General features: G+C 46.8%; 16 protein-coding genes across 16 annotated transcripts; 9 read left to right on the forward strand and 7 right to left on the reverse strand. All coding sequences in view use genetic code 12, as the record gives it.

Annotated features, from left to right (window-relative positions):
• Window positions 1–595: 595 nt before the first annotated feature.
• Window positions 596–1,519, forward strand: CJI96_0004551 (zinc-binding dehydrogenase; the record flags this gene model as incomplete). Its single annotated transcript, XM_029036803.2, has 1 exon — window positions 596–1,519. One exon carries the CDS (start codon window positions 596–598, stop codon window positions 1,517–1,519), a length of 924 nt encoding a protein of 307 aa, XP_028888900.2.
• A 344-nt stretch (window positions 1,520–1,863) lies between these two features.
• Window positions 1,864–2,205, reverse strand: CJI96_0004552 (uncharacterized protein; the record flags this gene model as incomplete). Its single annotated transcript, XM_029036804.2, has 3 exons — window positions 1,864–1,888; window positions 1,954–2,099; window positions 2,155–2,205. The coding sequence occupies 3 exons, from the start codon at window positions 2,203–2,205 to the stop codon at window positions 1,864–1,866; spliced, it is 222 nt and encodes a 73-aa protein (XP_028888901.1).
• A 124-nt stretch (window positions 2,206–2,329) lies between these two features.
• PRP3 (U4/U6-U5 snRNP complex subunit PRP3) lies at window positions 2,330–3,664 on the reverse strand (the record flags this gene model as incomplete). The annotated part of the gene is made up of 1 exon (XM_029036805.2): window positions 2,330–3,664. One exon carries the CDS (start codon window positions 3,662–3,664, stop codon window positions 2,330–2,332), a length of 1,335 nt encoding a protein of 444 aa, XP_028888902.2.
• A 419-nt stretch (window positions 3,665–4,083) lies between these two features.
• On the reverse strand, window positions 4,084–5,058 carry CJI96_0004554 (uncharacterized protein; the record flags this gene model as incomplete). Its single annotated transcript, XM_029036806.2, has 1 exon — window positions 4,084–5,058. The coding sequence occupies one exon, from the start codon at window positions 5,056–5,058 to the stop codon at window positions 4,084–4,086; it is 975 nt and encodes a 324-aa protein (XP_028888903.2).
• Window positions 5,059–5,588: 530 nt separating this feature from the next.
• Window positions 5,589–7,310, forward strand: CJI96_0004555 (uncharacterized protein; the record flags this gene model as incomplete). The annotated part of the gene is made up of 1 exon (XM_029036807.2): window positions 5,589–7,310. One exon carries the CDS (start codon window positions 5,589–5,591, stop codon window positions 7,308–7,310), a length of 1,722 nt encoding a protein of 573 aa, XP_028888904.2.
• A 91-nt stretch (window positions 7,311–7,401) lies between these two features.
• Window positions 7,402–8,322, forward strand: CJI96_0004556 (mitochondrial 37S ribosomal protein PET123; the record flags this gene model as incomplete). The annotated part of the gene is made up of 1 exon (XM_029036808.2): window positions 7,402–8,322. One exon carries the CDS (start codon window positions 7,402–7,404, stop codon window positions 8,320–8,322), a length of 921 nt encoding a protein of 306 aa, XP_028888905.1.
• Window positions 8,323–8,527: 205 nt separating this feature from the next.
• CJI96_0004557 (uncharacterized protein) lies at window positions 8,528–10,477 on the forward strand (the record flags this gene model as incomplete). The annotated part of the gene is made up of 1 exon (XM_029036809.2): window positions 8,528–10,477. One exon carries the CDS (start codon window positions 8,528–8,530, stop codon window positions 10,475–10,477), a length of 1,950 nt encoding a protein of 649 aa, XP_028888906.1.
• An 87-nt stretch (window positions 10,478–10,564) lies between these two features.
• On the reverse strand, window positions 10,565–12,499 carry NHX1 (bifunctional K:H/Na:H antiporter NHX1; the record flags this gene model as incomplete). The annotated part of the gene is made up of 1 exon (XM_029036810.2): window positions 10,565–12,499. The coding sequence occupies one exon, from the start codon at window positions 12,497–12,499 to the stop codon at window positions 10,565–10,567; it is 1,935 nt and encodes a 644-aa protein (XP_028888907.1).
• Window positions 12,500–14,743: 2,244 nt separating this feature from the next.
• Window positions 14,744–16,075, forward strand: SLY41 (Sly41p; the record flags this gene model as incomplete). Its single annotated transcript, XM_029036811.2, has 1 exon — window positions 14,744–16,075. The coding sequence occupies one exon, from the start codon at window positions 14,744–14,746 to the stop codon at window positions 16,073–16,075; it is 1,332 nt and encodes a 443-aa protein (XP_028888908.2).
• Window positions 16,076–16,166: 91 nt separating this feature from the next.
• Window positions 16,167–17,069, reverse strand: YHM2 (Yhm2p; the record flags this gene model as incomplete). Its single annotated transcript, XM_029036812.2, has 1 exon — window positions 16,167–17,069. One exon carries the CDS (start codon window positions 17,067–17,069, stop codon window positions 16,167–16,169), a length of 903 nt encoding a protein of 300 aa, XP_028888909.1.
• A 2,201-nt stretch (window positions 17,070–19,270) lies between these two features.
• On the forward strand, window positions 19,271–20,527 carry FAD2 (Fad2p; the record flags this gene model as incomplete). Its single annotated transcript, XM_029036813.2, has 1 exon — window positions 19,271–20,527. The coding sequence occupies one exon, from the start codon at window positions 19,271–19,273 to the stop codon at window positions 20,525–20,527; it is 1,257 nt and encodes a 418-aa protein (XP_028888910.2).
• A 59-nt stretch (window positions 20,528–20,586) lies between these two features.
• CJI96_0004562 (protein-S-isoprenylcysteine carboxyl O-methyltransferase) lies at window positions 20,587–21,273 on the reverse strand (the record flags this gene model as incomplete). Its single annotated transcript, XM_029036814.2, has 1 exon — window positions 20,587–21,273. One exon carries the CDS (start codon window positions 21,271–21,273, stop codon window positions 20,587–20,589), a length of 687 nt encoding a protein of 228 aa, XP_028888911.1.
• Window positions 21,274–22,057: 784 nt separating this feature from the next.
• Window positions 22,058–23,047, forward strand: GTR1 (Rag GTPase GTR1; the record flags this gene model as incomplete). Its single annotated transcript, XM_029036815.2, has 1 exon — window positions 22,058–23,047. One exon carries the CDS (start codon window positions 22,058–22,060, stop codon window positions 23,045–23,047), a length of 990 nt encoding a protein of 329 aa, XP_028888912.1.
• Window positions 23,048–23,653: 606 nt separating this feature from the next.
• On the forward strand, window positions 23,654–24,991 carry ERG9 (bifunctional farnesyl-diphosphate farnesyltransferase/squalene synthase; the record flags this gene model as incomplete). The annotated part of the gene is made up of 1 exon (XM_029036816.1): window positions 23,654–24,991. One exon carries the CDS (start codon window positions 23,654–23,656, stop codon window positions 24,989–24,991), a length of 1,338 nt encoding a protein of 445 aa, XP_028888913.1.
• Window positions 24,992–25,157: 166 nt separating this feature from the next.
• CJI96_0004565 (ubiquitinyl hydrolase 1) lies at window positions 25,158–26,216 on the forward strand (the record flags this gene model as incomplete). Its single annotated transcript, XM_029036817.2, has 1 exon — window positions 25,158–26,216. The coding sequence occupies one exon, from the start codon at window positions 25,158–25,160 to the stop codon at window positions 26,214–26,216; it is 1,059 nt and encodes a 352-aa protein (XP_028888914.2).
• Window positions 26,217–26,520: 304 nt separating this feature from the next.
• Window positions 26,521–27,897, reverse strand: CJI96_0004566 (uncharacterized protein; the record flags this gene model as incomplete). Its single annotated transcript, XM_029036818.2, has 1 exon — window positions 26,521–27,897. One exon carries the CDS (start codon window positions 27,895–27,897, stop codon window positions 26,521–26,523), a length of 1,377 nt encoding a protein of 458 aa, XP_028888915.2.
• Window positions 27,898–27,947: the final 50 nt, after the last annotated feature.

A 27,947-nucleotide genomic window follows, 5' to 3' on the forward strand; every position in this document is an offset into this window, starting at 1 on the left:
TACAATGAATCTTGGAGCGGATGTCTTCAGGAATGGCTTTCGAATTGCACATCTACTCATTCTCTCTCCAAAGACAACCGACGCATTTATAATGCAACGGTCTGAGCAGCGATGGACTTACTGAGTACGTAAGAAGAACTATTGGACCGCCATCTGCACACTAACAAGTATCGAAGAGCCCTTCTATTTCCTTCCTCAAGTCCCTTCTAATCAACCATCATTGCGAGAAGCCCCTCTGAGTTTATCCAGCCTTAGAGGCCTTAGGTTCGATCTAAACTTTCGAAAACGGTCTCCAATATCATCACTAAAGCTTTTCGTCTCCCAAAAAATCACCATTCTCAAGCCTCCATCAACAGACTCCAAAATAGCCGGGCAAATTAGGCCCTTAGATCGACGACTCAGCCAGCGCCTTCCTCCTCCTCTTCCTCCTCCTCGGCTTCCCCATACTAATTTCCGGTTCCAGTGTAGAGAGAAATGGCTGCGAAAAAGTCTGCGGGGGAAATTTCCGAAGTAAATCCGGAGTTCCTATATAATGCAAGCATCCCCACTGGAACTCAAATCCAAAGATACACCCAGATTCATTTAACGTTTACTCATGCCAGCGACTCAGACGGCTTACGGCTTCGAGAGGGGAAAAAGAAAGATTCAGCGCTGGGACAACTGTCCCATTCCAACCCCCGGCGCCAACGAGGTATTGCTCAAGATCGAGGCAGCAGGAATCTGCCACTCAGACATCCACATTCTCATGTCTCAATCGCCACCAATGGACAGAATGGTGATGGGTCACGAGGTATGTGGAACAATTGCCGAGGTAGGACTGGCTCTCACCGACGACCCAAGGTACGAGGTTGGCCAAAGGTGTGCTTTGCTTATTGGCATGGCGTGTGGAGTCTGTGTGGATTGTCGAAACGGAAAAGACAACCAGTGCTCGAGAGCTCGGGGCGGGTTTGGCATCTTCAGCGACGGCGGGTTCCAGTCGTACCTTGTGGTGAAGGAGGTGAGGTGCTTGCTTCCAATTCCAGACAACGTTACATTTGCCCAGGCTGCGCTGGCGTCGGACGCCATTCTTACACCGTTCCATGCAATCAAGAAAGTTCGTCATGTGCTCAATCCAACGGCCAAAGTGTTGGTGTTTGGTGCTGGCGGGCTTGGACTCAACGCTCTTCAGATCTTGAGGACTTATGGCTGCCACATTGTCTCCATAGACAAAAAAGCGTCCAATAAAGAGCTTGCGTTGCAGTCTGGCGCCAGCGAATTCTACACCAGCGCAGATGATGTTGATGAAGACTCGGAGTCGTTCGATGTATGTTTCGATTTTGTCGGTTACCAGGCTACTGCCAACGGGTGTGTGGAATATGTGAAAGCCAACGGACATATTGTTGTTGTCGGCATGGGCAACTCGAAGTTGATGTTGCCTAACTATAACTTGGCGAGGCGTGATGTGACAGTCTACTACAACTTTGGCGGTACGTCGCTGGAACAGATGGAGATCATGGAGTGGATCTCACGGGCGTGTTGAAGCCCGTGGTTCAAGAGGCGCCAATGGACGAGTTACCCATGTGGATGGACAAGTTGGAAAGAGGAGAAGTGGTGGGAAGAGTTGTGATGGTGCCTAGTCACGAAGAAAAGTTGTAAGAGGGACGGGAAAGCAACAACAGGAAAGAAATAGGAAAGACTTTATAGGCATAAGAGGAGGCTGATATGTCCATGACATCGATTGTAGAGCTTGAACTTTTGTAGTAAATGGCTCTTGCTGGTGGTCATGATTCCCCACAAAATAATCAGAGGGGGCTCGACTACGTCAATGAACGACAAACGAGTAATAAATTTTATATTTTTCGTTTATGAAGTGTCTCAGAAGATCTATTTTTCGTCTTTGGTGAAGTCGCTATAAGGTTAGTATTGTTTTTTGCTACTCTTGCGCACTTGCTCAATCAGCATATCGATACATACTTGATGATCTTTTGGAAGTCGAACTCTTCATCCTTGTCACCGGGTTTGGGGCCTTTGGTCGTCTGGTCCACAACCTCCTTCTTGGCCTTTTTCTGCCCTGGCCACAAGGCAATGCCTACCACGGCACCCAAAGTGAGGAGAGAAAGCTGAATGTTAGTATGTTGCCATTGAGCAAGGTCTGGAGATAAAAATTTCACATACCACGTGCGGCTTCACTGGCCTGCCAAAGATCTTGTATTCTGCGCCCGCCATTCTTGTTCAATTGTGAGTTTCCTGAAGAAGTAGCTTGTGGAGGCTGGTCCGAGCATGGAGAGCTAATGGTTGGTGGGTCCCCTGCTTATGTGCAAGACCCGGTCATGACCACCACTTCTCCAACTCACATTGCCGCTGCCTCCCGCCAATAATTGTCAGCTCCAAAGCGTGCTAGCAAGTCAATGGCTTCATTGTCTGTAGACGTGTACATTCGCAGCCACTTTTTGAAGGAAAGCTGCTTGATCTGGCCCTCCCACACTATAGTACATGAGTTTTTGGATGGTTGCAGGATTGGCTGCGAATCTGGGGAACCCTCTGTCTGGCTCTTCACGTTCCAGTCGATTCTGGCGGTCATCAACCTTTTGTAAAACTTGATGGCCTTTTCTCCTCCCTCAACAATGACCAAGTTAAATCTAGGATTGAAGAGCATCACACCATGAAGCTCCATCTGCTTGGCGTTGATATCCACCTTGAACTGGTGCTGCTTATTATCTAGAGAGTCCACCCGATACACTGTGGTGAAGATTCCTCGGTCCAAGTCCCGCTCGAGCCGTTGCTTCGCTTTCTCGTGCCGCTGTTCGGGCGTGAGACGCCGCTCCTCGTTCGTTTTCATGTGCTGCTTGTACCGTTCCTCCACCTGCTGACGCACCTTCATTTCCACGCCTGTAGGGTCCTTGATGGCCTCGTTAGTGAGTACGTTCATCAAGTTAGAAAGCTTAACTTTCGGTGGCGGTGGCGGGTCAAGCCCAAGTCTGATACGATCCTGTTTCTCCTGGTGTCGGGCAAGACGCTCATTTCTTCTTTTCCGTTTGAGTTCCTTCTTCGTGAGGAACAACCCTGGTTCCACCTCATGGCGTTCGTTCAGCACGGTCATTGGATGCTGGATATAAATTGAAACGGGCGCCTCCTCGTTGTCTAGCACAAATTCGCCCTTGAAATCGTCATACAGCCGTGTCTGAAGGTACGGTCTGTCCCACCATTCTATGAGGGGAGGGAACTGGCGCTGGTATAGATGTTCTCCAATACTTTCGTCGGGAAGTAGGTTTTTTTCTCTAAGTCTTCGTCTATGCTCCTCTTCCTCTTTCTCCTTTTTGAGCTTTTCTCTGAGCTGTTCCCCCTGGGCAATGTATTTTCCCTGAGGATTCAATTGGAGGGGCCTCGGTCTGTGTAAGGGTGCTCTCACGTCACTCTGGTTGAGGTATGGATTCAACGCCGCAGGATCAAAAACACTTCGAGCCTTGCGTTTTCCTGGGCCCTTTTGTGCCTGTGGCACCGATGCTAGGTCTCGTAGAAGAGGGTGAACTTCAACATTGAGCCCTCCCGAAGGTTGTTTTGACTGTGATGCAGATTGGGTTTTTGGTGGCGCTTTTTTCGGTGGAGCAGGCTCATCGTCAAAGTCCAAGCGACGCTTCCCTTTCGGTAGCTTGTCTCGCCAATTGCCAGCTTTGTTCCCTGACATATAGATTAAGAAGTGGTTGATAGTAGTTACTATGGGATGCGATGTCTGGTGGATGCAGTATATGCGTAGAATGGCTGCAAATTGGCAAACAGAAGAGAAGAGAACATAATGAAGGGAAAATCGTATACTGTATTAGACAATATCTAGAAATCTTCAAATTTTCAAATCTTTACAACTTTTGCAACAATCTAGGACTTTGGGAAAACTGGCTTAAAAGAAGAGGCATCGTTGTCTGTCCACAAACAAATCTGTCTAGCGAGTCTGGGCCCTGTCCACTTTAACAACAAAAATTTCGATATTATTTGCTTTAACCACTTTGTCGACATAGTGTTCTAGTGGCTTGCTCCTGCACTCATTTTTTTATCAGTTTTGCGCTTATGTGTGACGGGGCCTCCTGCCATTCCTTTCTTCTTTAAAAGTTATGCATACACAATCGATGAAAATATGAAAATCAATTGCAAAACCACAAGGATGATGAATTTAATCACGAGACCACCTTGCTTTATCCCGATGGCGTTCTCCTCTAGTACACCTGGATAAGGTGGTTTAACAATCCCAGGGCAAGTGAATATGGTTGAAATTATCAGACAAACGATGCATATTACGGTGAGCAATGCAACATCATCAGCCCTCGCAGCAATATAGCTGAATATGAACATCAACAATACTATGGCATCAAAGAACCAAAAGCCGATCTCGACGAGAGGCCTAGTAGCTCCCGTTGGTGGTTCCATTCCTTTGATTAATCGAGCAGCTGAGGCATCATAGTCTCTGTGATAGCGTTCGAACTCCTTAATCTTGTCCTCAGCTTCTTTACGTACTCCCGAAAAGATGTGTGTAAACTTTGAAAAGTACTTCTGCAAATCGTCGACTTTTCCTTCTTGTGCTGCCTTCAATGCCATTAAAGCAATAAATATGTTCCCGTCCCATATGTCGGGCTTCACACATGTCTTGTTCAAGCACAATTTGTCGTAGTACCATTGATATCTTGAGTCACCAGCTGTCACATTCGGGAAGAATTCTGCAAGTCTGTCAGATGAATCAGGCACAAATTTTTCAAGCAGGCTTAAAACCGTTGAAGTGATATTTGGCCAGGTGGTAGCAGAGGTCTCCTCAATTTGGTATGAGGCAAAAGCAGGGGATGATACTCTAGGCCCAATATAATAAGAGACGTTAGACGAAAAGAAGATGAGGAACAGAACGCAATATAAGATCCGCAGTTTTGAAATTTTTACACCATTATTGACCAGTTTCGAATGTTTTGAACGATCATGAGACCCGACTCTGTTTGAAACTGATTCGCTAGGTTGGTTCAATGTCTCCTTTGTGCGTTCCGATTCAATACTTTCCAATTTGATTTCGACGTTTATCCATTCCTCGGCTCTAGTCTCCATCTTCGAAGTTGTTCTTCAAGTTTTGAAAAGAGATATATACTTCTATTTATAGTTGAGCTTGACCTATAAGTCGACACAAAAGGGGGCAAAGGAGCTTGGAGTTGCTCCACAAGTTGCCTTTTGAGAGTAAATTTCCTTCAAGTTACCGAAGAAGCAGCAATTACCTTCTCAATAAAGGAAAAAAAAAAAATAAAAATTCCAAATTCCTGAAAACGGTAATCATTGTCAATATGCCTTGATCTTTTGAGAATTTGGTGTTATCTGAATTGCACAATTTGAACAAAGTGATCAGTGTCGTTATATGGCTGCGAAAACAATGGTCTCTGAAGTAGTACCCTTTCATCAACTTTGAGAACACAGAAGAGCCATTTACTCTCACCTTAATCGTAACCTTAAATTATTTCTTTTTATTGCTTCCCTCTCCATTACTCTTCTCTTTCTTACATCATCTTCCTACGACATTCCATACTAACGCGCCCTGCTTACTCCCAATGTGTGCACACCAACATCAACAACCACCTTATGAACCCATGGCTGAACTCGATTTGAACCTGCTATTTGCAGGATGGCTCGAAGCCCACGCAGCTGAGCTCACGAAGAAAGGTTCCAAATTGGGATTCGCCTATACTAAGGCGTTCAACAATGTCAAAAACCACTCGCAACCCATTGAGAACGCGAAACATCTACGGCAGATCTCGTGTGTGGGCCAGAAAACGTTTGAGTTTCTCTGTTCGAAGCTCAAGAAGCACTGCGAGGGAGAGAACCTCCCGTTTCCAGAAGGATTTGCGTCGTTTTTGGAGGAGAGAGTGGGCGGGAAGAGAGCACATGAGCTAGATGATGAGACATCGAAGAAAAAGCCCAAACGCAGGAGCCTGTGGGTGCCCAAACGCAGGAGCCTGTGGGTGCCCAAACGCAGATCTGGTTCTTGGGCCATACTAATAGCATTATATAGGAACAAAGGAATGGAAAAGGGTCTAAGGAAAGAGGACATTATTGAAAGCGCCTCTCAGTACTGCGACCACTCCTTCACAGCCAACCCAGCAGCCAGAGACTTCTATTCTGCGTGGGACGGCATCAAGACCCTTATGAATCGAGAGCTAGTTGAGTGTGTGGGAAGGGCGCCAAAACTATATTTACTTACTGAGTCTGGTGTGGCGATGGCTCGTGTGATCATGCAGCAGGAAGACATTCACTCGTCTCCAGCACCAACAGTGGATTTGAGCTTTGACAATGGCGTTCGAGTTACCCCAGAGCTGTCTTTCATACCACAGCTGCAGATGGATACTCCATCGAGTCCCTTAAGAACTAAATTGAATCACGATGCTGCTCGAAAGATTTACAGGAATGTGCCTTACGATGTATGGAACCCTGAGGACTACGAGGTGGCCGTATTGTTTGACACAAGAGAAATGCGGTCGCAAACAGAAAGAGATTTCTTTCAAAAAAGAGTTTCCCATCACAATATCTCGTGCGATGTTCGGGCGCTTTCTGTGGGGGACATCTTGTGGATAGCAAGACACAAGCATACTGGCAAAGAGGTGGTGCTCAACTACGTGTGTGAGAGGAAACGAATCGACGACTTGGCCATTTCGATCAAAGATGGAAGGTTCGTTGAGCAGAAGAATCGTTTGCAAAAGTCTGCGTTGAAGAACGTCTACTACATTGTCGAAGAGGGTGGTCTATGTGACATGGACCGGATTTTGGAGATGAAAAATTCAATCCAAACGGCGATCTCCATGATCATGACGGTCTCCAAGTTGTTTTTTGAGCGATTCAGAAAGTCAGATGATATTGTCGACTGGGTAGTCGCCATAACCAACATCTTACAAGAAAGGTACTCCAAGATCCGACTTATTGTACTTCGACCTGCTTCATTGGAGAACCAAGCCCAATACTCTGAAGTGCTACAAGCATTCAGAGAGAAATTTGAATCTCGAAGAACAAAATACGAATGCGTCCATTCGTTTCCCGCTTACCAGGCTGTCTTGTCCAAATCAGATATGATGACGGTGAAGGAGATGTTCATCTTGATGCTCATGCTGGTGCGAGGAATCTCCTTGGAAAAAGCTGTGGTGATACAAAACTACTTCCAGACGCCACGACGGCTCATAGAGTACTACCTAGAAAACTCGGAATTGGAAGAGGACGAAAAAGCTCAATTGATGTTTAAAATGTTTGGGAATCATGTGGGAAACAAAAAAATAGGTAAGGCAGCCCTGGCTGCGCTATATGAAGCATGGGGAAAGGAGTGATATAATCTGAGTGCTTTAGGTGCGCGCACGACGGAAACATACAAAACTTTTTCCAAGGGCACGCAAGACCAACTGTAATCAATCTAGGGCCATGCATCCTACATCAGTAAGCTTGGGCAAGGGCGCCCTTAAATACGGTGGCAAGTCAGGTATCTTGCCGAAATTGAGGCCCATTTTCAAGAACCCCATCACACCTCCACCGGAGTATGTGAAAAAGCAAGAGGCTAAACTAGAACAAGGTTATGCTGAAGGAGTGCCTACCCCTAAAATTAACGGTCGTCGTGTTGCCCGTCAGCCTGCCCCAAAGCAGATCATCCCAGTTGAGGAGGTTATCAAGAGAAGAATCGAGTTGAAGACTCCAGATGTGGACCCCAGTAAGCTACAAGGCGATGAGTTGTGGGCGTACAAGAGAGATCAGATCAGAAAAGAGCATTTAAGGGATGCGTATTTGACTGAGGCGAGAAGACTCGAGAGGCTAGAAAAGCTCAAGGCAAGAAAGCACGAATTGGAGGAGAAGCATAAGGCCGAGGATAAGGTGCACGAAGATAGTGAGGCTACCAAGTTGACGTTACCCACGATAGACTCGTATCTCAAGGGACCAATTATGAGGCCCAGAACTCCAGAAGAGAAAGCCATCAACGAAGAGCAAAGAGCGTTGAACAGAAGGTTACTGGAGTTGAAGATCAAGGAACAGAAGGCCAACGAGTTGTTAGAGTTGTACCATGCGTCCGCCAACTTCATCACCACCGAAGAAGAGTTGGAGGAGGCTGTCAGAGAAGCATTTGAGGTGAAGGTTGGTCAGTTCGAGAGCAACGAGAGATTAGTGGAGGACAAGCTCTTCGGGTACAGCAATGCATACGCCAACTCGAAGATCAACGAGAGAATGATCAAGGATGCTGCATTTGGTGAGATTGATGGCCAGCCCGGTCTTGAGACAGTAAAGGATACATTGAGCGGAGAGAACGAGAAGCTTCGGAGAGATGCCCAAGCGGAGCTCAACAAGGATGCGTGAACATGTAAATAGATTGTCAACAAGCGCTAGTACGATGACGATGGTCCTGATGAGTAGTTCAACACACATAAGCGAAATCAAGGATCAACGAAACCAAGGAAATCATGATTTTGCAACCACTTTATGTCCATGACCTGCACATTACCCGCCTACCGAGTCTCTGCTTAAACAGAGCCATTCACACCCCTACTGTCAAAACTGAAGCATGTCTGGTTCTTTAAAACCACCGCCAAAGCGGATCACATCGTACCAACACTACTTCAAGAAAGTGTTTGAGAAGCGATTGCGCTACTGGAACAAGATTGCGTTTCTTTTGGCCCTAGGGGCAAGCTTCATTTTGGCATTTCCTTACATGAGCATCTGGAGAAACCTAGCCTACACCTTCACCTTCAGAGGGCTCCTTTTGTACTTGGCCTTGTTTCTCGTAAAGCTTTGCCGAAACTCTAATGCGACTGTTGAATACAGCAAAAGCAAAACTTTGGCGCAGCAGATTGTCCGCAGCGTATTCACCCGTCGCTATGTCACCAGCTTGCTCTTTTACTTGGGCTCCTCGTACATGATCTACGGCTTGTTCATGTTGCAATTGCCCTTGAGGTCGCAGTATAGCATTGTTGCCAAAGAGTTCCGGAGAAGGCCGGCAATCAACGACGAGTGGGTGTATTTCTGGTTTCATGCTTATTATGTTGCCTTGATGTATACGGTGCAGCACATTGTGTTTCAAAGAAACCGACTTCAGTTCAGGTACGGCGTGAACCATATTAGACCGGACAGTGTGTTGTTCACGAAGTTCCCTTCGCTTTTGGGGCACGCTGTTTTGTTTAATACCGTCACTTTGGTGAGCTCTCCAGTAGTGTACTGGGTGATCAGGTCCACTATCTACAAGATCAATTGGTTATTTTTCACGATTCTCTCGTTGGACCTGACGATTCCAAGGTTCCACATTGGCTTCAGGACTTTGTTCAACATCTCGTTTGTGTCGTTTTTTGTGTTTTTGCTCTGGGAAATCGTCAATCATGTCTACGATACCTACGCCACCATTGGCTGCTTGGACGGGAAGAAGCCCATAAGCAGTTATAGTGCCGACCCTATCAGCACGATCTTGTCATGTTTACGTGATGTGGAGCCTGAGAACCAAATAAGCAGGTTGACGGCGTTCCAGGAATTGGCCTATTTGGCCACTACCGACGATCCAGAAGGGGTCAAAAGACGTAAAGCTATCTATAATGCTCACTCGGTAGCAGGATTTGTGTGGCCAGCAATTCTTGATGAGTGTGCATTGGTGATCAAAGAAACGTCTTCAAGGGTCAACTATCGTTCTGAATCTGATATGAAGGCACTTCGAGGCTCCCAAGAAAGCACCAAAACTGAAGAGCCCCTCACCGAAAATAAGGATTCCTTCTTATTTGGCAACTCATTCAATACAACATCAGACACCACTCAGCCGCTTTTTGATGCTTCCTCTAGCCCTCTTAAGAGGTATGAGGAGGTAGCTCCTTCAAAGCCATCATTTTACACTCGCATGGAGAAGAGTCCATTCGGAAAAATGATCATCGATAATGTTCTTAAACCAGCACACAAATACTTGTCCGTCTATCTCAACCCACAAGAGTCCAGATCGAAACCCAAGGGCTTCACGAACAAGGTGGCTCTTCTTCAACAATACTACACTGAATATAGAAATGAGGTTCTTGATTCTAGTATTGGTGTCTTATTCAGAATCACTCTCAAAAGAGATACAGAGTCTAGGGTGGTGAATCCTGTCAACTACGGGAATGCTGTCATTGCCTTGGCCGGGATTTTGATGCATGCTGTGGAAGAAGATCGAAACAACACCGTCACAGGAGCCCATATAAGTGAGGTGTTGAACCTCCTAGAAAGGCCAATAAGAGCATGTGCTAATTACACGGACATTTTGCCTGCTTCAGTGTACCTCACGAAGGAGCAAAGAGAGAATGAGCACGCTACCAGGCAGCATCTAATTGCACTATTGCATGACTTGACAATCCAGCAGTTTTTCCATCTTTGTGTTAAATACAATCACAAGCTCAACGACTTGCTGTTGTCATCCAGAGCTTTTAAACTCGCCAAGTGGGTTATTGACGCATCCATCGCTCAGCAACAAAAAGAGAGAAATCCTTCCGACTTGTATTACTAAACAGCAACCTTTAATATATATCTTACCTGTGATCTTTTACCGTGAATCATGTGTAAGTTTTTGTGTCAAGAAAAAATGACAAAGAACTCAAACAGGTGAGCCGTCATTGTTGTCATTTCCGCGTTGACCGGGCATTTTGTCTAGGAGAACAGGCTTCAAAACCTCTTCATCGAACTTCGTAAACCATTTCGCATGCTCCTCTGCACTCAAGAAAGCCCCCAATATACCATTGTTTACTTGAGCGGCAGATGAAGAGTTCGCTCCAGGCAAGTTGTTGGAGGTCGTCAACATGTCGTCGACATCACTTCCATTCAACTCATCATCATCGTTGGCTAGGTCAGGCTGTGAATTATTCCTTGAGTTCAGTAGACTGGAGTTCTTTATGTACGGAAGACTCGTGTTGCTGGTATTTCTGAAGTTGGTGCTTGAATTGCCGTTAGCGTAAGGATTGTTTTCGTATCTTCGACTACCCATGATGTTAACACTTGGGGTAGATTCAAGAGCAACTCTAGGTGCTTCAATGTCAAACTCATCGTCAGAGTCATTCTCTTCCACACAACCAACTTTAATACCTAGTATTTCAAGCATAGAAGCTGTGGTGCCTCCAAAAAAGATGACGGTGAGTACGACAACAACCAACACCGTTGCTAGAAGAGTCCACTTGGCTTCACCTTGGATACCTAAAGCCAAGGCAACACCAACCGCACCTCTTAATCCGGCCCAGAATATCATCATTTGATACAGATGGCTTATATCTTCTGGTTGAGACTGGGAAGAGATGCCACCAGACATGACGGTGTTTCTGCTAAATCTTTCGAATCTCGAACGATAAAGGAAGTTCAAGAGCCTAGAGAGAGGGAACACAGCACACCAACGGGCGATACAGATGGAAATAAAAGTGACAATAATCAATAATGGCTTGAATACCAACTCAACCTCAGTGAACAAGGACAAACCCAAGTAGATAAAGATAAAGTTTTCCGATAGCTGAGCAAGAAACTGAAAGATATATTTTGTGGCGATTTGTGTTCGTCTGGACATGTTGAAGTAAGCATAGTGCTTCAAGGTGATGCCGCAGAAAAGCAAAGAGACAATTCCAGACATGTGGGCACCATTGGAAAAGAAGTATGATTGGTAGGCGAAGAGCAAAACTAAACAAGTTTCGATTTGCGGATAGCGCCTGATGTGCGAGTGTTTCAAGATCAAGGCCACAATGATACCAATTGCAATGCCGATAAAAGTGGAAATCGTGAAGGTCATTAAGAATAATGCCACACCTTCAAAGAAGGAGGAGAAGGTGACTTTTTTGCCGTGGAACTTGGCGCATGTTTCGAACATGACAATGGAAATAGCATCATTCAAGAGCGACTCTCCAAAAATGATCGTGTAAAGCTTTGGGTCCACCTTATAGGCATTGAAGATGGACAAGATGGTGACTGGATCGGTGGCAGACAAGGTAGCACCGACAGCCAAAGTATCAACAAACTCGAGCTTGACGCCATCAACGCCCAATGCCGTCCAGATGTACAAGATCACGCCAAGGACCAAGGCGGATATAAACGTTCCCGGTATGGCAAAGGTCAAGATGGAGCCGATGTTTCTGAAAAAATTGGCCTGATGTAGCTCATAACCCGAATTCAAAATGATAGGCGGTAACAAAATATTGAAAAAGTAGCCCGACTTGAACTTCACTGCGTCTTGGATGTAATGGCCAGGGGCCACTCGAATAATCAACCCCACAACCATTCCGTAAAATATAGACAACACCGTCTCGTGAATTGCCTTGATGCGGCGTTGCTGTAGATAGTATGACGACCACAACGCCAGACATAGGAGGAATAGAAGAATGAAAAGAGCCCACGAAGAGAACATCTCCTCGGTAACGGGGTCAGCGTCCTCCTCGGGATCGGGAGTGGTCACATCGGGTAGGTCGTCTTCGTCTGATACGGCACGCTTGAGAAGATATCCAATGCCCTTAAGAGCGGCTTGCTTAGCAACGACGGCGGTGACATTTGCAAGCATCAGGCAGTTTCTGGAGATGGATTGATAGCAGGTAGTACTTATCGTGATAATGAGCGTGTCAAACGGATGCTTGTGGTGTGCAGGAACGGTTGCAAAAAGGTGTCAAAAGGGGAAAAGTGGAGGGCAGTGGAGGAATGGCTACAAGAGAGATGATTTTTGAGATGGTTGGTGATTTGAAATGAGGATGCTGATTGGGGGTGTTTTCGAAATTGTGGGAGATGTGGGCATCATGGTGCGTCAGAGGTTGAGTGAGGAACACATCAAGCAGAATCCCGAAAAGTCAATTGGGCTGTGGACAAAGAATAGTATACTAGGTGAAGGCTTCTTTCTGGAGAGAAACTTCAGAAATTTTGACTCTGAATGCACTTTGGTTGGGAGCGGGTGCTCGGGATCGAGGAAACAGTATAGTACATATGCTGAAGGACATTAGAAGAGTGGCATTCATGGATTCATGCTTTGGAAATTATCAGCGTTATGGTACTCTACTAAATTCATATATTATGCTCTACTTCCTGTTTAGGAACACTTGGTGTCCTTTGTTGATGATTGGAGGCCGTCATTTCAATGACTTATTCTTGAATCATATAGGTGGTTTAAACTTTACAGGAGGGCTCGATGTCCTTGTTCGGCTTATACTTAATCAAAAGACAAGTTAAAAAGAAATAATGAAATTCAACTCTCTCACTTTCTTGCAATTATTTGCCATTGGATGCACCGGGAGTATCACTGAGAAGCTGCACCTTCGAAGCAAGGATGGCTTCATATTTTGGTGAGACAACAGCGAAGAATGAACCACTTCAGCCTCTGCTAGCCCTCTCTTCCATGTGCATCACTAGAGAGGATTAAATGGCCACAAAGACCTTAAGACTCACATACTTGTAGAGAGCACCCAGCGATGTGCTCAATCAAGACGTGATCGAGGGAAATAATAATCCCTGAAAAAAAAAAGAAGAAAAAAAAAAAAAGAAAAAAAAAAACTCAACGTGCTACAATAGCCCCATAAATTTGCAACATCGTAAAATTCAGCTCACAAAAGTGGCACCTGCCAATTGCGGCGACCCAAGTGCCAAAACCGTTTGACCCATCCACTTAGCCCCCCAGCCTCGAAAGGCTAAACCCTACCAAGCCAACAAAGCTTATCTTTACGACCCAAGCCACGGTCACAGCAATCACACGAACACAAGTCTGAGCGGTCATTTTGCCCGAGACTCTTGTCTCGCCCGGACCTGCTCTCCCGCTCTACTTCAGTATGTACATGTTACATGTTTTTACGGGCTTTTATGGGCTACGGAAATCTACAAGATCGAGAATAGTTCTTTGCAAAAAGATTGCAATTTTCAATCTCAGCATGACTCAAAAAACGCTATATTGCACTTTTGGAAATTTTGTCTCTTCAGTCGGTGGTGCAAAAATAGCCTCTGCCAGCCGCATCCTCAGTGACACCTCCACTTGACAGCGCACTGACACATATTGCTCAGCAGCAAGCTTAGGCACCAGACAAAAACGCAGTGACAGTGCCAATGCACGATGAATTGGTCAGATTTTGAGTTTTGGCTGAAATTTGTAGAATTCTCTTGAACATTTTTGGTGTCCGCTAACAAAAAAAAATTAGAGAGAAAAGGGACTAAGTTTTTGGAGGCGGCCAGCGTTGGTTGGTTTTGCTGGCTGCTAAATCCAGCGCGGGCCAGGCGTAATCCAGCAGAAGTGGCAGAGGCACTGAAGTAGAAGAACAAAAGAACGGAGTCAACAAACAAAAAAAAAGATAGTGAAATTGACTTCACGAGAATCACATTTACTGTCTCTCATTTTTGGTGACTCTCTCATATATATATATATATATATATATTTTAATCACTTTCCATTTTGTCTGACCACACGGGCGCTGCTGCCAGGGGAATTCGCGGCACCCTTTCTGTTCCTGTGGTTCCTCGTGGTTCCTTTTTCGCTGTCTTTTTTTGGGTCTCCCAGCGCCGACCTGCATGTACCGCGTGCTTCGCCTGGCTTGCATCGCAAAACAAACGGGTAAAAAAAGCCTATCCAGAAAGAAAAAAAACTCCTTATCCAACTACTTTTTCTCTGTCCTAAAAGCTTAAAGTTTAATAGCGGTGTCTAAGTTTAGTCTGCGACCAACTAACCGCCTGCTCCCTTCACTTCTCCCTACTTAGTCCCACGCCGTTCCTTGGCTTCTTGTCTTTCGCTTTCTTCCCCTTCACTTCACCAAGTTCCACTCAACTGCTACTTTCCATGCTTAGCGTGAACCATTCGGTGGAGGATATCCACAGGTACCCGTACCCACAACGGACGTCCCAGATGAACCCCAACATGTCCACAACCAACATCTTCCAGTTGAACCAGCCGAAGGCGCTCCGCAACCCGCTATCAGCTTATCAGCAGATCACGCCGCCCTCGTCCAATTCTTCTACTCCCGTGGCCGAACGCAGAGAAGGCTTCAGTTTCAGTCTTTCCGCCAACGCTTCTACTTCGAGTCTTGACTTAAAGGCTGCTGGGGAAAAGGCTGCTGCTGGCTGGACCTCGTGGCTCCCGGAGGTTGACTTGAAAGTGGTGTCCTTGTGCACCTTGTGGTACGGCTTCAGTATAGTGTCAAACAACTCTACAAAGGCCATTTTGTCGAGGTTCTCGTATCCTGTGAGCTTGACCCAGTTCCAGTTCGTGTTGAACGCCTTGCTTTGCATCTCGCTTTTCGCTGCTCTTTCGCAGAAGCCCTCGTGGGCCTCTCACTTCCCCAAGGCGTCCATTCCAAACTTGCATGCTCTTGACTGCTCCGTGGTCAAGTTCCTTACTCCTAACGCATTCATCATCTCCACAACCTTGCCCATGGGCATTTTCCAGTTCTTGGGCCACATCACAAGCCACAAGGCCACCTCCATGATTCCGGTGTCTTTGGTGCACACCATCAAATCCTTGTCGCCCATCTCCACTGTGTTGATATACAGGGCTTTTCTCAGAACGAGATTCAAAACTGTTACCTATGTGACGCTCATCCCGTTGATTCTCGGGATAATGCTCACATGTTACAAGCCCAAGAACTTGAACACTGCCCCGGGCTATTTTTCCGGCTTGTTTTACGCTTTCATTTCGATGTTGATCTTCGTCTTGCAAAATATCTTTGCCAAGAAGAGATTGACTGTCAAGAGCCTGGAAGAAACTTCTTCGCTCCCGTCATATAAGGCTGGCGAGGAGAAAAAGCTCGATAAGTTGACTATTTTGCTTTTCTGCTCCGTCATTGGTTTTCTTTTCACGATGCCCATCTACATTATTTCCGAGTTTCACAACGACGTGTTTTCTCTCGGCCAATTGACACTTCCCCTTGTGTCGTTGGTTGTGTTGAACGGCGTCTCTCACTTCTTACAATCGCTTCTTGCATTCCAGCTTCTTGGGACGATCTCCCCTATTAATTACTCCATTGCCAACATCATGAAGAGAATTGTTGTGATAATGTTTGCATTTCTTTGGGAGGGATCTTTTAGCTTTGTTGGATACCAGAGCTACGGCGTCTTACTAACGATCGCCGGGTTGTACTGCTACGATAAGTGGGGCATGACTCACAAGCAGTAGAAGCTAATTGCATACTAATATTAAGTACTAGTAATAATAACTTGCATTTGAATATGTGGGAAAACTCTATGAACCTTTCGAATCTCTTCTTTTAATGACCACCGTCCGCATTCAACATCTTCTTGAAAATGTCACCAAAGGCAACCATAAACACGGTCTGCCAGACTCCCAAACCAATTCTTGGGGCCACACCTCTGTACAAGCCCTTGATACCGTTGTTGGAGTAGATGTACTTGGCAGTAGAGAACACACCCAAGTTCTTTGGTCTGTTGGGGTCGTTTGTCTTGGATTGCATCTCCACTCTGATCACCTCAATTGGCTGGTTCCAAGCAGACAAACCACCACCCAACGTCGAGGCGGCGATCTTCTCCACGGCACTCAACTTGTCGTCCTTACCCTTACCGGTGAGAGACCTGATACCCTCCTCGGCCAATCTCGAAAGACCAAATCTCGAACCCCAATTGGTCATCTGTCTGATAGCCACAGCATTGACACCCTTGTTGATCCCTCTGATGCCTTCCTTCTTATAGATATCTCTGAACACTTGGAAAGTGGTCTGCTGAGGAGCACCAGCCACAGCCGCCTGCTTCGACCTGGTGATCTCCACAGTCTTCATACACGTGCAGAAACCCATAGTAAGGTATGCCTGGGCCACACCACCCGTGATACCACCGCCCATGCCACTGACAAACGAATTGAGCCCAAGGGTTCTGAACCTGTACTCAGCTTCGGCAGAAACAAACAACAACACGGCACCTTTGGTTGAGGCTTCAATCCACGCCCATGGGATCAAGCCCTGATAGAAGCCCTTGAGCCCACCACGAGACCAAACCACTTTGGTCGCCTGAAGAAGGGAGAGGTTTCTGTTAGCAGCCATGGTGGTCTTGACCACTTCCAAAGGTTGGCCCAAGGTCGTGGCCTCAGCCATGTTCAAGGCGGCGCCCAAGAGGATGTTGGAGAAGTTGATTGGTTTCTTCTTGATTTCTTCAGGCATATTTTGGGAAAAAGGTGGTTGAAAAATTTGACGTTGTTGATGCCAGCCTTATCGGACTGTTGGAGTACATATAGCAGGGAAAAAAATGGTGGGGACTCGCCCGGCGAATCCCGTGCGCCCGGGAATTACAGGGATCGAGGTCGCCTTGGTAGTTGCCTGGGGGTGAGTCACAGAGAAGTCAAACAGAAGAGTTGGAGATTTGAGTGGACGGTAAGCCGAATTGGGGATTGGAATTTGGGGAGCTTTTCAGGTTTGCGGTGGGAAGGGGAAGTGAAGTCAGAGGAGTCAGCTTGGCAACGAAGTCAATATGTGCCTGTGATAGTGCTCATAGAAATGGCTGCGAAAAGCAGTCCAGTCAGACGGAGTGGTGATCGAAGAATTCCGGGCAATGAGTGCGTGCTAAGGAGATGAGGTAATTATGATCTCATTTGAGTAGCTCTGACTGGTCAATTGAGGGTTTTGATTGTACGTTGGGAAATCAGTTGCCTGGAGAGGGCAGTGGGGATTATCCGCAAAATAAGTCACCGACCCAGACCAATTTGCACTAATCAACCAGCAGAACTAAGGTGTATACATTGAAACGTATACAAATTGCAATTAGTTCATCTTATTAGAGCATCCCTTGGGAGCATTTGGGCCCCTGCTCAACCTGATTTTCTCAGATCCATGCCGCTCAGGTTAATGCATGCTAAATGAGGACAACTGGAAACTTCTATACAGTGAGTTTCTGGAAACTTGCCTCGATCTCGGAAATCCTCTGCCTTTTGACGAAAGCGTCACCCCTGTCTAAAGTGCATCCCCGTCATCTGTCCCCTCAGCCGTGTGGTTTCCCAATTTGGATAATCCATGTCGCCAGGCATGTCCAGGAACACATAGTTGACGAGAATGAGAGTGACGGAGCGAGAGTTGACGAGAGCTAAAGCTGAGGAGAATTGATAGAAATCGGCAAGAACTATATAGTTAGTGTGATTTTTTCGCTGGTAGCCAGCCACTTTATTCGCCAGCTTTGGCAGAAAGAGAATTGTAACTCAGTTGATGCTACTATAGTGCAACAAGGAATGTGGAGTGAATTTGCGATTGCAGGCCAGTTGAAATATTTGATAGGGAGACCCCTCTCTTAACTCCAGCGCTGTCTCCGGTGGCACCATAGATCAAGCAGGTGCCATAATAACTTCAGAATGAAGGCAGGCTCAAGCTTATTGTGAGACTCTACAAAAGCGCTTAATCAGATATCAGCTGTTTGAGTAGCTTGCATTTATCTCTGTTGGCTGCCCCCACGCCACCCCCCACAGACATTCCCTCAAGAAACAATAAAAAAACAATGGTTTTTTACGTCATAACAAAACTACAACAATTTCCTGTTGAGAATATCCTTGCTGTAAAATCAGGCACATCTAGAGCTGGCTTAGTGAGATCTTGTTGACCATAAAAGCAGTGCTGGGAGAGTGGTTGCAAAATAAGGCAATTCTACTTGGTACGCCGCCCGACCTGCATACAGCCCCAGCCCGGGCAGCGAGCTTTACAGCGAGCTTTTCCATCATGGCACCACCGCGCTTGATCGATTTGATACGCTGAAACGGGCAGCGAAAAAAATTTGGTGTAGGTCTCCAAAAAAGTAAAAAAACTTGGACAAAATACCGCACACTAAAAAAAGTACACATATCAGCTACCCAACACTAAGAAAGAATGAAAACAGAAACCGCTGAAAATCAAAAGCACCCATTTATTCGTCAACGCCTAGAATTGAAGAATACCCCCTTTTCTTGCTCAGGAAAAAAAGCTTCTCTAAGCCCTCGGCTGTCTCCTCTTCGTTCCCTTCAGCCGTGGCTTTTTCAGTCTCCTTTCTTTCTTTTCGCCCGATTTCACACCTCTTTGCACGTTTCTCACATTGGCTGCGAATCTGCCTTCCAGTGCTCCTCTGCTTTTGGCTCAGCTTATTTCCTGAAATGGGCATTGGCTCGAGCACAAATGGAGAAACGAAGCGTTCTTATCAAAGACCCGAGCTCTACTATGTACTCTCTCGTTGTTCATTTCTTTTTTTTTGTTCATTTTATTCTTTTTTTTGTTCTTTCCCTTTTCACCACTTCTCCTCGTCTCCCCTGGACCAACGGTTTTCGAGCGTTTCTTTTTCTCACTATATTAGTACTCGTTTCGCATCCATCCACTTTTTCTTCTCCCACAACCTTTTCCACCCTTCTCTCATGTCCAGCACTTTAGCGTCGGCCTCAGGCTCTAGCTTCAACTCTGGCGCCGCCTCCTCCATCAAGAAGGATGGCAACGTGGCGTCTTTTTCCTCCAAGGCCACCGCCATCGACACTTATGGCAACACCTTCGAGGCCCCCGACTACTCCATCAAGGATATTCTTAGAGCCACTCCTGCCCACTGCTACGAGAGAAGAACCGCCGAATCTCTCTGGTACGTGTTCAGAGACATTGCTTGCATGGTGTTTTTCGGGTACGTGGCCCAGAACTACATCTGCTTGTTGCCTCACCCAGCGCTTCGTTTTGCTGCGTGGGCTGCTTACACGTATGTCCAGGGTCTTTTTGGTACCGGTCTTTGGGTGTTGGCCCACGAGTGTGGCCATGGGGCGTTTTCTGACCACACCTGGGTCAATGACACCGTGGGCTGGATCTTGCACTCGTACTGGTTTGTGCCTTACTTCTCCTGGAAGTTTTCCCACGGCAAGCACCACAAGGCCACGGGCCACATGGACAGAGACATGGTGTTCGTGCCCCACACTAAAGAGTCGTTCATGAAGAAGCACCACGCCCACTCCTTGGAAGAGATCGCCAGCGACTCGCCTCTTTACTCGTTGGGCCACTTGCTTGGCCAGCAGTTGGGCGGCTGGATCATGTACCTCTTCACCAACGTCACCGGCCAGAAGGTCGCTGACTCTGCTTGGGGCATGAACCACTTCAACCCCAACTCGGCCATTTTTGAGAAGAGGGACTACTGGTACATTGTCATGAGTGACATTGGTGTCTTGACCCAGGCGCTTGTTGTCTACACATGGTACAAGCACTTTGGTGCGTTCAACGTGCTCATGCACTGGGCCATTCCTTACATCTACGTGAACCACTGGTTGGTGTTCATTACGTTTCTTCAGCACTCGGACCCCAAGATGCCCCACTACGAAGCCCACCAATGGAACTTCGCCAGGGGCGCTGCTGCCACCATCGACAGAGAATTTGGTTTTGTTGGAAAGCACATTTTCCACGACATCATCGAGACCCACGTGTTGCACCACTACTGCTCGAGAATTCCCTTTTACAATGCCCGTGAAGCCTCCGAGGCCATCAAGAAGGTGATGGGCCACCACTACCAGCACTCTGACGAGAGCATGTGGGTATCGTTGTGGAAGTCGGCCAGACAGTGCCAGTTTGTCGAGGGCGACAACGGTGTGTTGATGTACAGAAACGTGAATGGGTTTGGCGTTGACCCAAAGAAGAAGAGCTAGATGTGTTAATAGAGTTGCTAGACAGAGAGAGCAATACACTATCGTTTTGCTTTGAACATTTACTCTATAAAGGGTATCCATGTACGTGTACGTCGGCTGTAGGCACGGTACCTTTCACCAAAGAAGGACTCAAGAAACTGTTCTTCGTACTCTATACGTGCCTGAAAGAAGCCTTGAAGCTTGTATGTTCCCACTACCAAGGTGAAAGCATTCTGAAGCAAGATCTGGCACCCTACAAACCACCAGAAGAAGCCAAAGTAGCTCGGGTGTCTTGAAAAACTGTATATGCCGTGCTCCACAAGAACATGTTTCTGGGACCGTTCCTTTTGGACATAGTGGTGGAAGGATGTGCCTGCTGTGTACATTGCCAACGTTCGGCAGAACTGACTTGCTAGCATTATCGCCAACCCAGCCCAAAATGAAATGTAGTGATATTTCCAGTGTTTATGCAAAAAGTATGATTCCGCCAATGACGCCACGTGCACAGCGTGAAGCTCCAAATCGTTCATGATGAACGAGTCGTCGTCAATGGACCCCGTGTTATACACGGCTGTGGTGAGAAACTCTAGCATGTAGAATCCACTCACGGCCATGGCATAGATCGATGCTCTGGCGACAAAGGACTGCAAAGACGAGCTGAAAGCCAAAACCACGCATGCTGCAGTGATTGCCGCCCCTAGTATGAAAGCTTTAAGCACCACAACATGGAGACGAACCTTCTTTGGGTCGTAACTGGCGTAGTCCATGTGGTAGAGATGTTATCACCTGGAGGCTTGATTGTTTGGTGCGCGCCGTACACGCCTTGACAGATTCCAGAAGAACCCTGGAAAGGAGAAGTGGGGAGAGGGTTGATTTGGGTTATACAACTTTTCTGAGTGTGATGTAAGAGAAAGTCGTTTTCGCTTATGTGAAACAAAGGTGCTGGAAGCGTTTCATTTGCTTTCAGTTTGTATCATGGGCGGCATTGTTTTCGCAGGCTATTCGTCACAATAACGATTGCAAAACAGTATCAGTCCGTTGATTGACTATTGTGGGTTTCGGTAAATTGCGACCGTAGGTTGATTTGAAAGTCAGCGATAGATATTCTCTGAGTAATTTGTCAAACTTATCATTTTTTCAATGACAACCTTGGAGATAGTTGACGGTAGAAGTCGTTGGGGAACTGTTTTTTAATGTATAGCAGATCTCCGTAATTTAACTAAGAGGCTTTTCATAAGGAGTTGATCGTAAACGTTATGATCTATATCATGTTCCCTATATGGAACTGCCAATGACACGTTCATCTGTGTCTTCATAGGCGAGGCAAAAAAATGTCATGCTATACGAGAGCGTCACAGACTTGCCAATAATTTCCGAAGCAAGCTCCACCCTTATTTGCATCAAATCCTCATCTGAGCAGACAAATCCTCGATGTGTTGATGGTGTTGGTGGGTCGGACCTGCACAGGTCTGTAAGCTCTTATCTACTAGTGCTAGAACATCGAGTACCACTCGCAGCAAATTATACAACATATAAAGACCACAAAATCCCATGTCGCTGTCTTCTAGAAAAAAGCTTCTTTTGATGGGCCGCTCTGGCTCGGGCAAGTCGTCGATGCGCTCGATCATCTTCTCCAACTACTCAGCGTTCGATACCAGGCGCTTGGGCGCCACCATAGACGTGGAACACTCCCATTTAAGGTTTCTCGGGAACATGACGCTCAATCTTTGGGACTGTGGTGGTCAAGATGTGTTCATGGATAACTACTTCACCACTCAAAAGGACCACATCTTCAAGATGGTGCAAGTGCTTATTCATGTGTTTGACGTGGAGTCCAAGTCCATCAATAAGGATATAGACATATTTGTCAAGTCGCTCACGAATTTGCAGAAGTTCAGTCCTGATGCCAAGATTTTCGTCTTGCTACACAAGATGGATTTGGTGCAAATCGACAAAAGAGAGGAGTTGTTCGTGATCATGATGGATAAGCTTCAGAAGATCTCGAACCCATACCAGTTCAAGTTGGTCGGGTTCCCGACATCTATCTGGGATGAGTCCTTGTACAAAGCATGGTCGCTGATTGTGTGCTCGTTGATCCCCAACATGAATCTTTTCAACAGCAACTTGTTGCGCTTTAATGAGGTTTTGGATGCCGAGGAGATCATCCTATTTGAAAAGACGACGTTCTTGGTCATTTCTTCCACGGCATCCATACAGCGGCAACAGAACGGCCTGTCTGGCGTGATCAACGGGTCAGTAGAGTCATTAGACCCAAAGCGGTTTGAGAAAATCTCCAACATCATCAAAACCTACAAGCAGTCCATCACAAAGTTGAGAACAAGCTTCAACAATTTAATTATTCGCGGCTCCAACGGCACGAGCTTCTACGTGGATATTCTCACGGATAATCTCTTCATCATGATTGTGCTCAAGGACAAGAGTGCAGATGACAACTACGTGAATGCACGGGAAGACCTTGTCATATTAGAAAACATCAAGGCTGCTCGCCGCTGGTTTGAGAAGATTGAGAACGCCAAGTGATCAGGCTTCCTTGGTTGAAGTGGTAATATTGTCGTGACTTTAATTGAAGGAAATGCTGGTGGCCGGGCGTAGTACATCCCTCTACCATGGCAGGGAAAATCAGCCCTTGTGTCTCTCAAGAACACCAAAGCTAGAGTTATGCCGTAAACTGGGACACTAGAGTTTCAGAAATACTGGGACTAAGGGATCAAGTAATCAACCTTACCTTTAAGTCTTGCCTATATGGATTTTTACAAGTACAGCAAAAATCTCTCCAGGACGAGATGGTCATCTAATCAAATACCCTCAGAAACCTATCTAGATGTATAATATACCTGTTTAGGGACGTGTGGCGAAGAGGTGTCACTCTCATATTGCTCACTCTCGTGTCTCGTTTAGCGCCCCATGTTGAGGATAAGGAGCGCGACTGCCAACTCGAGATAGTTTCGCAAATATTCTCAACACTCATCTCGCGTTGGCAGCTACTACTCCTATAATTGGAATTCTGAAACGGAAAGAGGAGTCCTTTGACAGCTGAATTTACCTGACTGAGCCATTATTTCTGTTCTTTTAGTTGCGTTCACGTTCGCTTACAACCCACATTTTGCTCGTCGTATTAAGAAAACCATGGGAAAACTTCTTCAGTTGTTAGCACACCCCACAGAGCTCAAGGCCGTAGTGCAACTCAAAGTGTTCAAGGAATCAGCTTTTCCTCACGATCTCTCTGAGGCGCCCAAATCATTGGTGAGATGTTACGAACTTTTGGACCACACATCTCGTTCATTTGCAGCAGTAATCAAGGAGTTGCATCCCGAATTGAGAAACTCTACCATGATTTTCTACCTTGTCTTGAGAGCATTGGACACCGTCGAGGACGACATGACCATCGATCCGCTGGTAAAGGTGCCCTTGTTGAGGAGTTTCCATGAGAAGCTTAATACCAAAGATTGGACGTTTACGGGAAGCGGGCCCAACGAGAAGGACAGAGCAGTGTTGGTGGAGTTTGACACAATTCTAACCGAGTACCACAAGTTGAAGCCCGAGCACCAGGACATTGTCAAGAAGATCACGAGGAAAATGGGCAACGGAATGGCGGACTACATTGTCGACGAGAACTTCAACACCAACGGTGTTGCCACCATTGCCGACTTTGACTTGTATTGTCATTACGTAGCTGGATTGGTGGGTGAAGGTTTGTCTGACTTGATGGTGTTGGCTGGTTTTGCCGACTCACAGGTGCAGGCGGACGACTATCAATTGTCCGAGAGCATGGGGTTGTTTTTACAAAAAACGAACATTATCAGAGACTATCACGAAGACTTGGAAGACGGCCGTTCCTTCTATCCGCGTGAGGTGTGGTCCAAGTACACGGATGCATTGCCTAACTTCAACAAGGTGGCCGAAGAAAAAGAGAAAGGTGTCCACTGTATCAACGAATTGGTGTTGAACGCCTTAGGCCACGTCACAGACGTTTTGACATACTTATCGTTAATCACAGAATCCACCAGTTTTAACTTTTGTGCTATTCCACAAGTGATGGCGGTCGCCACGTTGGCCGAAATCTACAACAACAAGGAAGTGTTGGAGAAGAACGTCAAGATCAGAAAGGGTACGACGTGCAAACTCATTCTCAACTCAAGAACGCTTCCCGACGTGGTGAAGATCTTCAGACACTACATGCGGGTCATCAACCACAAGCTGGACGTGAAGGACCCCAACTACCTCAAGATCGGCATCAAGCTCGGTGAGATTGAGCAATTCTGCGAGGAGATGTACCCTAGCCCCGGCGCCATTCCAGCGGGCGTGACCAAGACGCCCAAACCAATTGCTGAAAATATCGTCAGACGCGGCGACTTTGACATGAAGGTGGCCAAGCAGGTGAGCAGCGAGCGGGCCATGTGTGACATGTCGCTTGTGGCGCTTCTCGTGGCGGTGGTGAGCTTTGTGCGGTGGGTGGCTGCCTAGAAAGACCAACTCTTCCTCGGCTACGAAGCATGGTTGCAAAATCAGGCACATTGAGGCTCGGCGGCTAATGAACCGTGATGTGTGCCCTGGCGTACAGGATGTAGATAACAATACTTAATCTCACTATAAGCACCGCCCCCAGGGCCCACCACTTCTTCATAAAATCATGTCCCAACACATATCCTTCCCGGTCAAACGTATCTGCTGGTCCCAGTATGAGCACGAGACGCCGATTCTTCTTCAAGAAGCCAACGGTCCGTGTCCTTTAATTGCCCTAGTCAACACGCTTCTCCTACAGAACGATGTCCATAAGTTGGAGGCGGAGCTCAACCCAAAAAGCAACTCCAACAACGTGGACAGCAAGCACATTGAGAGCGTTGCAAAAGTCAGGCTGCTTTTGAATAGAAACTTAGACCTGAGAGTGGCCCTTAGTGAAGTTTTGGCCTGTTTGGGAGACGTTTTGCTTGACATATACAGAGACGATGACTCGAGCGTGGTGAATAAGCTTCTTGAGAGTCTTCCTCTTTTGCACACTGGCTTGAGTGTGGATCCGAACTTGTACGAGGGGGGTTTCGCTCAAGGCGATCTTGGGCAGCAGATGTTTGAAGCGTTTGGCCTAGTGTTCGTGCACGGGTGGCTCTGGGACCCTTCTGAAAACGTGCACGAGGAGCACTTCCGTAAATTGGCCACGTTTGACCGGATTCAGGACTTTTTACTCAATCCTAAGGAGGACCCTGTTGTGAAGGCGGACCTTCACCAATGGCTTGATAGACACAGCACGCAGTTGACTGCTCATGGGTTGAAGGTGTTGGATGCGAGGTTGGAGGCGGGGTCGTTGGCGGTTTTTTTCCGAAACAATCACTTCCTGACCATATATAAGGCTCACGAGCACGACTTCTACCTGCTCATCACAGACTCGTCGCTAGCGTCCAACAAGTGCGTGTGGCAGTCGATCATCTCTGTGCTGGGCAAGGACGACTTGTTCTTCACGGGCGACTTTGTGCCGCTTCTGGAGAACTCAGAGCTGGGTCCGTTCGAGCTGCATGAGGACTTGGAGCTAGTGCGCCAGCTTCAGGAGGAGGAGGATGCTGCCATGGCCCAGAGAATGCAAAAACGGTACGATGATAGGCAACCCAAGACTTTGCCCAAGGAGCTAGAGAAGCCAAAGGAGAAGAAAGGCAAGAGGCTGGAGGTGTGCCAAAGAAGGGCAAACTACTGTGTGTGATTACGTGATGCATCACGAGGCTGCAACCAATGTAGAGACGCTATACATCGCAACGAATGTACATATGGTAATGACTTTATACAGAATTTATGTGATGAGAAATGAAAGGGATGTGGATGAAATAAGGATGAAAATGAGTAGTGATTGCAACATGTGCATTTGCTTATCCTGTGAGGATCGACCATCTCAACCAAAGCTGCTCCATGAGCATTAACACTCAAGAACCGGGAAATGGGCCATTAAAATGATCCAGCCTTTAGTACTTTGTAGAGGGCATAGATTCAAAAATGATCTGCGTCGATGATTATTCATCGTCAATGGCTTCGTCGCTGGCTGCCTCGCTAGGAGCATCGCTTCTAGTAACGCTCTCTTCCCTACTCTCCTCCTTGACTTCGCCGTTGGCGTGAACCTCTCCGTTTTGTTCGGTAGGCTCTTCGGTCTGCTCCTCTTCCTCCTCTTCCTCATCTTCATCCTCGCCTTCGTACTCCATAGGATCATATTCAGAACGAATGTTGTCCTTTCTCTTCAACTCACTGGTGTTGGGCTCTCTGATCTTCAAGCTGATCACGTCCACCGTACTGTCTTTCAAGAAACGATTAATTTCTGTATTGGTAGACGCTCTGTGCTTCTTGAGCTCCACTCTCCCGGAAATAGGGTAGTAGTATGCCGCACGGCGCTTCTTGGATCCAGGCTGTTCAGGTACAAACCTCAACGCTAGCTCCTCGTCGGGTTTGCTGTATCTGTGGTAGACCATATCGTAGTTTTTGTGATGAGCAAACAGGTACTCCTCTAAATCTTCTTCCTCCTCGTCTAACAAGTTCAGGGGCTGTTCTCTCTCTGTGGACTGCAACTTCTCCTTCAAGGACGCCAAAGCCTGCTTATCCTTAGCCTGGTAAAGGCTGACCCACTCACCATCCTCTGATGTGATTGGTTTGTAAAGAGCCGTGGCCAATGAGTCCTTCTGGAGCTCCTCGTCGTAGGCATCTTTTTGAATTCTTTTAGTGCTCTGCAACTCTCTGAACAAGGAGGCAGAACCAGAGAATTTGATGGCTAGGTACTTGATGTCCATCATCGATGTATCTGGAAGAAGAGGCCAAGCAGCCACCGCACGCAAGTTTTTTCTTCTTGGGTGCTTGATCTTCGAAAGATCCTGCAATGTGTCCTGAGCATGGTCGAAGCTCTCCTCTACTGCCGCTAGCTGAGAATCTGGGTCGACTAGATCCTTCTGGTCCTTCTTCTCTGCCAGCGCCTCCTCCTCTGTCTTGTTTGAAGCCTTGTTTTCTGCAATATACTCTGTTCTTCTTAAGAATGAAACACCAGGCTCCGACTTGTTCACACGCCCAATGCCAGCATCTCTCAACAATATTCTGTCCTTTGGATGCAAAGGCACTGTCAGATTTAACGCGTAGATGGCTGCTTCATTGGAGCCGTCCAAGAACCCTTCGTTCTGAAGAAGATTAAGGGGCATACCAAACTCTTCGTCGATCTGGCCAATAAACTGAGTGAAATTCTCTTTTCTGAAAAGTGAGCTTAGAAGCTGCTCGCTTTCTTGTTCGGGCAGCACATGCTCGGTGAGGTTGTACTTGAGAAATTTCGGGTTGAGTGGCGGTGGCGGTAAGTTATTGAGATAGCGGGCCTTGGCTATATAATCTTGCCTGACGGGTTTCTGCTGTTTTGACATGGATGGAGGTTGAAGGAAGATGTTGATAATTTCTCAATTGGTAGTACTTT

This window comes from Candidozyma auris, chromosome 5 (assembly GCF_003013715.1).
Source record: "Candidozyma auris chromosome 5, complete sequence".
Lineage (NCBI taxonomy): Eukaryota > Fungi > Ascomycota > Pichiomycetes > Serinales > Metschnikowiaceae > Candidozyma > Candidozyma auris.